This window comes from Myotis brandtii, unplaced genomic scaffold (genome assembly GCF_000412655.1).
Source record: "Myotis brandtii unplaced genomic scaffold, ASM41265v1 scaffold422, whole genome shotgun sequence".
Lineage (NCBI taxonomy): Eukaryota > Metazoa > Chordata > Mammalia > Chiroptera > Vespertilionidae > Myotis > Myotis brandtii.
Window position 1 is genome coordinate 2,918,912 of NW_005366171.1, and position 9,217 is coordinate 2,928,128.

General features: G+C 40.1%; 1 protein-coding gene and 1 long non-coding RNA gene across 8 annotated transcripts in view; one reads left to right on the forward strand and one right to left on the reverse strand.

Moving 5' to 3' along the window:
* Nucleotides 1–9,217, forward strand: part of LOC102247175 — a 155,686-nt gene that overhangs the window by 48,925 nt on the left and 97,544 nt on the right. The gene's annotated exons all lie outside the window — the stretch shown is intronic.
* MRVI1 (murine retrovirus integration site 1 homolog) overlaps nt 1–9,217 on the reverse strand; it is a 112,392-nt gene that overhangs the window by 13,844 nt on the left and 89,331 nt on the right. For all 6 annotated transcript variants that reach the window (XM_005873968.2, XM_005873969.2, XM_014545874.1 and 3 more), the window contains one exon: nt 6,180–6,247. In XM_005873968.2, the coding sequence (XP_005874030.1) occupies nt 6,180–6,247 (68 nt within the window). The remainder of the gene's footprint in view (nt 1–6,179; nt 6,248–9,217) is intronic.

Here is a 9,217-nt window from a genome sequence, read left to right on the forward strand (position 1 = left end):
ACAAAACTTTCATTGCCCTCAGGTGAGTACTCTGTAGAGACTAAAACTTTCCCCTAGTAGAGCCAGGAAGCCCATTTCAACAACTTTTTAACACGTGGATCTTCTGTCCAGGGTCCAGATCTTCCAGGTTGACTTGATCACCCTGTTCAACTCGACTCACCTATGGGGCTTTAGTTCTTAACATGCTTTCACATATGTTCTCTCACTTGACCTTCCTGATATGAAGAGCTAACATTTGTCCTATGTGTCAGGCTATGTGATAAGGTCTCATTTAAGACAGTAACCCAATAAGATAAGTGATACTATTATTCTCAGTTTGACAGGCAAGAAAACCAAAACTCAGCAAAGTTAAATAACCAGCCCAAGATCAAACAGTGTTTGATAGAGCTCAGATTTGATCCTATGCAGGCTAACATTTGCCCATTCTCTTGACTGCTCTATATGCAACCCATGTGGGGGATTTTCCCATATGAAAGATGAGAAACCAAGTTCAAGTTGACTAAGTGACTTGCCTATGTTCACATTATTGGTGGTTGGTGGGCCTGGCTGGGACTCTCTCCTTGGTCTTCTAACTTCATGTCAAAGTACACTTTCCACAGCTCCATGAGCCCTCTGTTCAAACAGAAGTCTTTTCCTGGGGCTCTGAGCAGTGTGAGGGGTTCCAGGAAATGGGCTAAGTGAGGCCATGCCTGCTCATAGGCTGAGCCATGGCTTATGATTTGGCCCTTCTTTTAAAGGTTGCTTGTTTAGAGTGAGAGATAGGCTAGGAAAACCTTGATTTAATACTGGGGAGGATGGGAAGTAGGGGGAACACACACTATGTGAAACGTTTTCAGTTATATCCTGACCTCTAGACTGAGCTTACAGTTCCTGAAATATCTTCTCCAACAACCTGGAAGTTTCTCCTTGTGTATCTTTAAGACTCAGCTCAAATACCTTCTCCTCTGTGGCATCTTTGCAGTGTTTCCCTTCTCCCACACCCTGTGGTTAAAGTTGATCTCTCCCTCCCTCTGTGCCCTCATTACATCTCTGTTACAGCATAACTTGGAGATGGGGTGATTTTATGTTTTATCCACATGCCCATCTCTCCATGTGACTGTGACTGCAGGGAAGAGACTGTTTGAGTTGGAATGGTGCTTGGCAATAAGTGCCTTTAAGTGTTTGCTGAGTTACATTGACTTTACTGTGGCTCATCCAGTCCCTGCCTATTGATCTTATAAAATGGGCAGGTCCTCGCTGTAAATGGCTCTTTCCTGAAACCCAGTGTTTGAGTTGAGCTGAAGGAATCTTTATTCATGCCTGTAAACTTGGAGCTAAGCCCACACAGCTTGTGTCCACCCTAGGGATTTATCAGCCAAATGCTCATAGATTGTGGCATCTATTCCCAGCCGAAATTTTGTATGCTTTTTTGGGGGGTGAGGGGCGGGGATGATTCATGACAATGAGGCTTATTGTTCTCTCATGTCCACCAAGTCAACAGTGTTTTTCATGATGCTCAGCTCTCAGTGACATGAGGGTTATTTAGTCAAAATGTGTTTGACCAGCAGGTATATTAAAGTCTATTTTTTCCACGTGGTAAATAATATTTGAAAGTGACTACAACACTTACCAATGGACACATCTTACTTTCTTGGGCTCAGCAATGTCTCTAAGCCACTCTTACTGCCACAGCTCCTTCAGACAAGACCAACCCAGGGGACCTGAGCTACAAAAGCTTCTTTACTCCCTATTACTCAGTCCCAGATTCCTGGGGCCCACAACTAGTTGATTGAGGGCTAATTCACTCCAGAATACTATCTGCAAAGGGGAGCTGCTTGCAGTACATATGTGATGTCATATGAAACCTCTAAGCAATTTACCCTGGCTATTTCAAAAGTGTAGAAAAATTGTTATTTTAGAGATCATAGTTAAAATTGTCCAGTGATTTATCAGTATAATGGTCCCTTTTATAAACCAGTCCTGTACATTAGCCATATGTGTGGCTTATTTGATCCCAGTGAATGGCTCCATGTATACCCTCACTCCCACCACTCTCTGCCTTCCACTCAACACCTGGCCAATCAGCAGGTCATACCACAAGAACTCTTTCAAAAACAGCTCTTAAATCCATCTCTTCTCTCTAGTCATACTGGACTTCTTTCTATTCTTCCAGTTGGAGAACCTATTAACAGGTTAAGAGCATGAATTCTGCTATCAGCTGTGTAACCTCAGGCAAGTGATGATTTCTCTGATTTTCAGTTTCCTCACCTATAAAATAGGGATATTAATACTATGCCTATCTTATGGGATTATTATGAAGATTAAATTATATCATTAATGTAAAGCAATTGGAAACAGCACTTCGCATAAAGTGAGACACTGGCAATTTTTCTACACTTTTGAAACAGCCAGAGTAATTATCATCATCATTATTATTCCTTGACTTCATACTTTCTCACATTATATCTGGAATCCTGTTAGCCTTTAGGTCACTTAGTTAACTGTATAATTTTCAGGTTTCACTTTAAAAGTAAATTTCTAGAGGAAACATTTTCGGAAGCCCTCCCTCCCACAATACAAAATCTGGGTTAAGGTGCTGACTGTTGTGTGTGTTGTTCCCTTAGCAACCTGTACTTCATTACGCTGTCACCGATCACATTATATTATACTGGCCTGTTTCCCACCCATCTTTCCCATTAGACTTTGAGCTCCCTGAGTGCATTCTAGGTACCTGGCCCTTGGTCATTAATTGTCAAAGAAATGAAAGAATGAAAAATAATAAATAGTTCTTCTACTTGTGAAACTGTTCTTGAGTTTTGTTCTGCTTTAATCTTCATGAAACTTTAAATATAATAGTCCCCTATGCTGTACATCTGAAACTAATTCAAAATAATACTGAATGTAATCTGTAAATTCAAAAAAAATTTAATAAAAAAATTTTAAAAAAATATAGTAGTCCCCTATTATCCCAAGTTTCACTTTCTGTGGTTTTAGTTACCCATAGTTCACCACAGTCTGAAAATATTACATGAAAAATTCCAGAAATAAACAATTCATAAGTTTTAAATTGCATACTGTTCAGAGTAGAATGATGACATCTCACATTGTCCTGTTCCATCCTGAATTGGACTTGAATCATCCCTTTGTCAGTGTATCCATGCTGTATATGCTATGGCCTATACTAGTAATCACTTAGTTTATCAACTGTCATGTATTCAAGTGACCTTTATTTTACTTAATAACAGGCCCAAAATGCAAGAGTAGTGATGCTGGAAATTTGAATATGCCAAAGAGAAGCTGTAAAGAGCTTCCTTTAAGTGAAAAGGTGAGTATATACAATAAAATATGAGAGAGAGACCACAGTCACATAACTTTTATTATAGTATAATTGTCCTATTTTATTTTTAGTTGTTGTTAATCTCTTACAGAAGCAAATGTATAAATTAAACTTTATTATGTGTGTGTGTGTGTTTGAGAGAGAGAGAAGTATATATAGGGTTCAGTACTATCTACAGTTTCAGGCATCCACTGGGGGTCTTGGCATGTATTCTGCATGGATCAGGGGGACTACTGCGTGTGTCACTTTCTTATTTTTCTCTAAGTCTACAGGTTCTTAGCCCCTTGTTAAAAATGAAGAGCAGTTTACTAGGAAGTGACCTACAAGAACAAGGCTCAGAATTTTCTCAAATCACATTGGGCATGCAGTCAGCGTAGGTATTTGCTAAAAACTAGCTGCAGATAATTTTATCTTCTCATCATCTTTCACCTGCTTAGCCATTTCCCTTCTTGTTTAGTCACTGTATGCTTAGAGAAATGTGACATCTTTTTAACATCAAGCTGAATATAACAATCTTTAACAATATGGAGAAGGTAGCTAGAGTTGACTGTATTTGTGTTAGAAGACATGAATTTATTTTCACTCACAGATGGTCTCACTGTTAAGTCTCTGAGCAATCTGTTAAATGTTTCCAGTTTCATGAATTCAGATGGAAATCATTTAGCACCTTTTAGAAATCCATGGGGGAAGCTGCTGTTAGTCCTGAATCCCTCCTCCTTTGAATACTCCCTCCCCTTTTTACAGCCATATTCATTGGCTGGGTGTATTCCCAACAGTTGAGTCAGCCACAGTAGAGGTAATATATCATGGTGATCTCTCTGGGTAGCCCATAAGAGTGAGCTGCTACCCAGCCAGCATCGCTCAGTGGTTGAGCATCGACCTATGAACCAGAAGGTCACAGTTCGATTCCCAGTCAGGGCACATGCCCAGGTTGCAGGCTCGATCTCCAGTGTGGGGCATGCAGGAGGCAGCTGGTCAATGATGCTCTCTCATCATTGATGTTTTTATCTCTTTCTCCCTCTCCTTTCCTCTCTGATATCAATAAAAATATATGTTTAAAAAAAGAATGAGTTACAGACATATTTGTCACCACTGATGCTCATTCATTGCCACTTCTAATTTGGGGCTGCTGCCTGTTGTCCCCAATTTTGCACCTCCCTTTTTCCTACCAGGTTTACCTCCGGTTCTTGATGATCCTCACTGCCTTAGATAGATGTTCTCAGCTGGCCTGCACATTAGTTCTGCAGGGTCCAGGCCCTGCCCCATCATTGTCAGTTCCTTGAGGAGAGTGGGGACATAAATCTTCTGCTCTTTTTAGCTCTGTGAGCCAAGAGTTGGAAACAGGGCCATGTTGGGGACCTTCCTGGAAAAGGGGTTGGTGCATCCAAAGGCAGGATTGGAAGGGAGAATTTTAGTGTGCTTCTCATTCAGGGCATAAGTGACTATTTCTGGAGAGATTCAGAGACCATGGACACTATGACTCTAGGGACTTGGTTAGATTCTGTAAACTTGGTTACGTCCACATGGTTGTTAGTTTGTCATCCCTGTATAATTTCCTTATAGTGATCAGGAAAACAGGGAAACAAATAAACAAAAATACCCTATACAATGTCAAGAAACTGTAAGCTTATGCGGGGTTAGGTGGCAAAAAGAGGAAATGCTGGGAAAACTTCAAGACCAATGTGGGGTGAGTCATGGAGGGATAGTTTTGTTATTGATGTACTGAAAGGGGATGAAAACATTGCCAAGTCTGGGGGTGAGGATCTTGGGAACTTGTTTGTACTGCAAAGGGGCCCAACATGGACATTTTTATCTGGTCAGGCAAAACTATTCTAACAGCAATGAAAAATAAAGGACTAAAGTTATCTCAAGGCAAGGAAGAAGGAAGAATATAGGTGTGTGTTCTACCAAGTGAGGAAAGAAAGACACAAGGAAAAATTTCTGAGAGGTGGCAGCTGTGGTCCAGATGTTTTCCAGCAAGCAAATGAAAGAATTAGAAAGGCAAGTTACAAATTCCTCTGAGTGTATAGAAAACAGCCTGCCTTGCTTTGACTGAGGATGAAAAGACCTACAAATTGTAAAGATGCCTAGAAAAGTTAGGCATAGCAGACGCTTGTGTTTGCTCATCCGATACTCATCTCCTTCCTACTTCGTAACAGCAACATGATTTTGTTTGAGAATTTATTCTTTCTTATGAAGCCATTTTGCTTTATGGAAAGCTGGGCCTCTTCTCCTATCTCCAGGAGATAGTTTAAAACTACAATGACAATCCCATTCCCAAAGCCTGTGATTGGTTTACAAAAGGACCAAATCTGCCAACAAGATAAGGAAGACTGAAGAAAGGCTTTTGGTTCATTCCTAAGAAAGAACCATGGGGGAAAGTGGTCTTTTTTCTTATAGATAAAGTCGTGTCTGGATAGAATACCTGAATTAGCAGCCATTTGCCATAAGCCTGCTGATGAGGTCAATATATAAAGTGGGCAGAGGCTAGGAAATTGTAGAGAGACTGAGCTGGAGCCCTGCTGTACCACATCTGGGGAAGCCCCTCCTCTGGACTTAATTAAGCCTCTTTGAGTTGGGGTTTTCTTGTATCTGTAGCCCAAAGAGTCCCAACCAACAGAGAAGACTTCCATCTCCAATGGGCTTTCCTTAGATCATGGTACTCTTGACCAATACCATAGCATCTCCCTGGTCTAGGAATTTTGCAAACTAGGTCTGAAATCTTTGTCTCAGAGTGCTACTTATTTCTCCTAAAACCTAATTTACTTTCTATCGCATTTAGGGAGTGAGGATGGGAGAAAAGGTGAGTTGAGATTTTCCTCAGAGATCCCCAAAGTTCAGAGGAAAAAAAATAGACACTTACTTTTCCAAAAGTGCAGGCAGTGTTGAGGTGACAATGGGTAGATTGCCTTTCCCACTGGGCGATTCTGACTGAACAGAAACAGAGAATTGAGGATTAGAGAGGAAGGAAGAAACTGGAGCTGCTGGGTGTCTGATGATACTGGGGTAGAGGGGCTGTTGCTCCTTTTCTTTCCCTTTCCTCACTCCTGACACTCTAACCTTCACTTGATACCATATGTTGACTCTTTTCTCAGGCCTTCTCTGACCTCCTTTCTTAGGTGTTGTTTACCTCTGGGGCACATGGCAACTTTCAACTTTTACTTTTCCTCTTTGAGTTTTGTTGAGCAAAGAGAATTTCCATTTGAGGCTCTGTTCTGGAGGGGAGTCATCCATTTTCTCGTCCCATTTACTGACTTAGATTAAATACCAGTGGGCCTCCTACTAAACACAGACCCCAAGGTCCCTGGAATAGATTCATGCAAGCCCATCACAGCCCTGGAGATATAATTCTCAGGAGATGACTGTCCTTACCAAAAGCTCAAGCCATCATAAACTTCTTATGACAAATATCCAAGGACTATCACATTGTTTTGTTGCAATGGATTTGATTTAAACAGTGGTTCTCAACTCTGGCTGCACATCAAATCACCTGGGGGAGATTTTTGAAAGTACTGATCCAATCCAGAATCTTGGGGTGGGCCCCAGCATGGAATGTTTAGCCCCACGTCATTTGAATGTATAGCCCTGGTTGCCCCTAGCCTAAAGGAATATATTTGGAAACCACATTTATACATTTAGTATAGTATGGGAAATAGGTCCTTTAAATTTTCTCCACTCAAATTTTCTCACTTTTTAAAGGAGCTTAGGAAGGGCTAGTTAGTATGTTTCTTTAAAGCTCCTTTAAAAAAATTTTAGGCTCCTTTGGTTTAGTGGATGATCTGGGAGTTTATGTTGATTTCAAAGATGATTGAAACATTCAAGGCAGGAAGAGGTGAAAGAGGTTTATGAGTTATTGCCACCTCTTGGCACAAAAGAACTTGAATCTACTTCACCTATTGCTTACATATCAGATTGTTTCCTTATAGAGTACTGCTAGTCATGGAGAGGGCATGGAGGAACAACTGGAGAAAGAATTAGAAGTGTTAGACAGGATTAAGCAGGTTCGCAAAGACTGGGGAGCTGGAAAATATTTTGTTATATAGGAACTGTCTTTGTTTAAAAAAATTGAAATTGATTTTTTTTCTGATTATAAGTAATACATTCTTATTATATATATATAATAGATAAATATGCTAATTAACTGGGATGCTGTAACAGGTTGACCGGACAGGAGGAGGTTATGTGTGCAGGGTCAGGGGCAGGGGCAGCAGGGGCCTCCAAGTGCCTGCACTGGGGGAGGGCCTGATCAGCAGTGGCCGTGGCTGTTTCAAGGTCTGGAGAGGGAGTGGGTGGCGCTATGTGATTTCAAATCGCACACTAGGCCTCTATTAGAAATATAAGACGGCATCAAGATGGAGGCTTTGAGTCTTTGCCTGATCCAATTGGTCAGAAACAGCCTTTAACACTGTCCTGCACTAGAGATTGAGAGGTATAGAGGATTTATCTAAAACATAGTCACAAACCCAAACAGACAACCAAAATGAGGAAACAAAGAAACAACCCCCAAATGAAAGAACTAATGAATTCTCCAGAAGAAGAGATAAATGAAGCAGAGATAAAAAATTGATCTGAAACAGAGTTCAGAGTAATGATGTTTAAAATGCTCAACAGTATGAAAAAAGATATAGTAACTATGAAAAAAGAACAGTCTAGGATAAAGAATGACACATCACAAATAAAGAAAACATTGGAAGGAATACACAGCAGATTAGGGGAAGCTGAGGATCGAATAGTGAATTAGAAGACAGACTTGAAAATATCACTCAATTAGAGAACCAAAAAGAAAAAAAACAATTAAAAAACAGGAGGATATCTTAAGGGAGTGTGGGACAATGTGAAACATAACAATATTAGAATAGTAGGTGTGCCAGAAGAGGCAGAAAGAGAGAAAGGAATAGAGAAGGTGTTTGAAGAAATAATGGTAGAAAACCTCCCTAACCTAGTAAAAGAATAGCAGATTTGCCAGAAGAGGCAGAGAGTGAGAAAGAAATAGAGAAGGTGTTTGAAAAAATAATGGCAGATAACTTTCCTAACCTGGTAAAGGAAAAAGTCACACAAGTTCAGGAGGCACAGATAACTGCAAACAAGAAGAACCCAAACAGACCCATGCCTAGACACATCATAATTAAAAAGCCAAAAATTAAAGACAAAGAGAGAATCTTAAAGGCAGTAAGAGAAAAGAACACTGTTACCTACAAAGGAGTTCCCACAAGGCTGAAACCTGATTTCTCATCAGAAACTCTACAGGCCAGAAGGGAATGGCATGAAGTACTCAAGGTAATGGAAAGCAAGGATCTGAGACCAAGAATACTATATCCAGCAAGGCTATAATTCAAAATAGACGGTCAAATAAAGAGCTTCCTAGACAAAAAAAAAAAGACTAAAGGAGCTCATCACCACCAAGCCAGCATTACAAGAAATGCTAAAGGGATTGCTGTAAGGGATTGCTGAGAAGAAACAGAGAGAGAAACCATTTTAATACAGAATTAAAATGGCTATAAATAACTACCTCTCAATAACCCTAAATGTAAATGGATTAAATGTTCCAATCAAAAGGTGTAGAGTAGCTGAATGGACAAAAAGATGACCCAACTATATGCTGTCTACAAGAGACCCACCTCAAAACAAAAGACACACACAGGATGAAAGTGAAGGGACGGAAAAAAATTTCCCATGCAAATGGAAAAGAAAAAAAAAAAGCTGGAGTAGCAATACTCATACCTGACAAAATAGATTTTAAAAGCATCATGCTCTACAGGACACTGAAAAAAGAGTTAGAGGAAGACATAAATAGATGGAAGAACATACCGTGTTCATGGATTGGTAGAATCAACATCATCAAAATGTCCATACTACCCAAAGCAATCTATAGATTCAATGCAATCCCCATTAAATTACCAA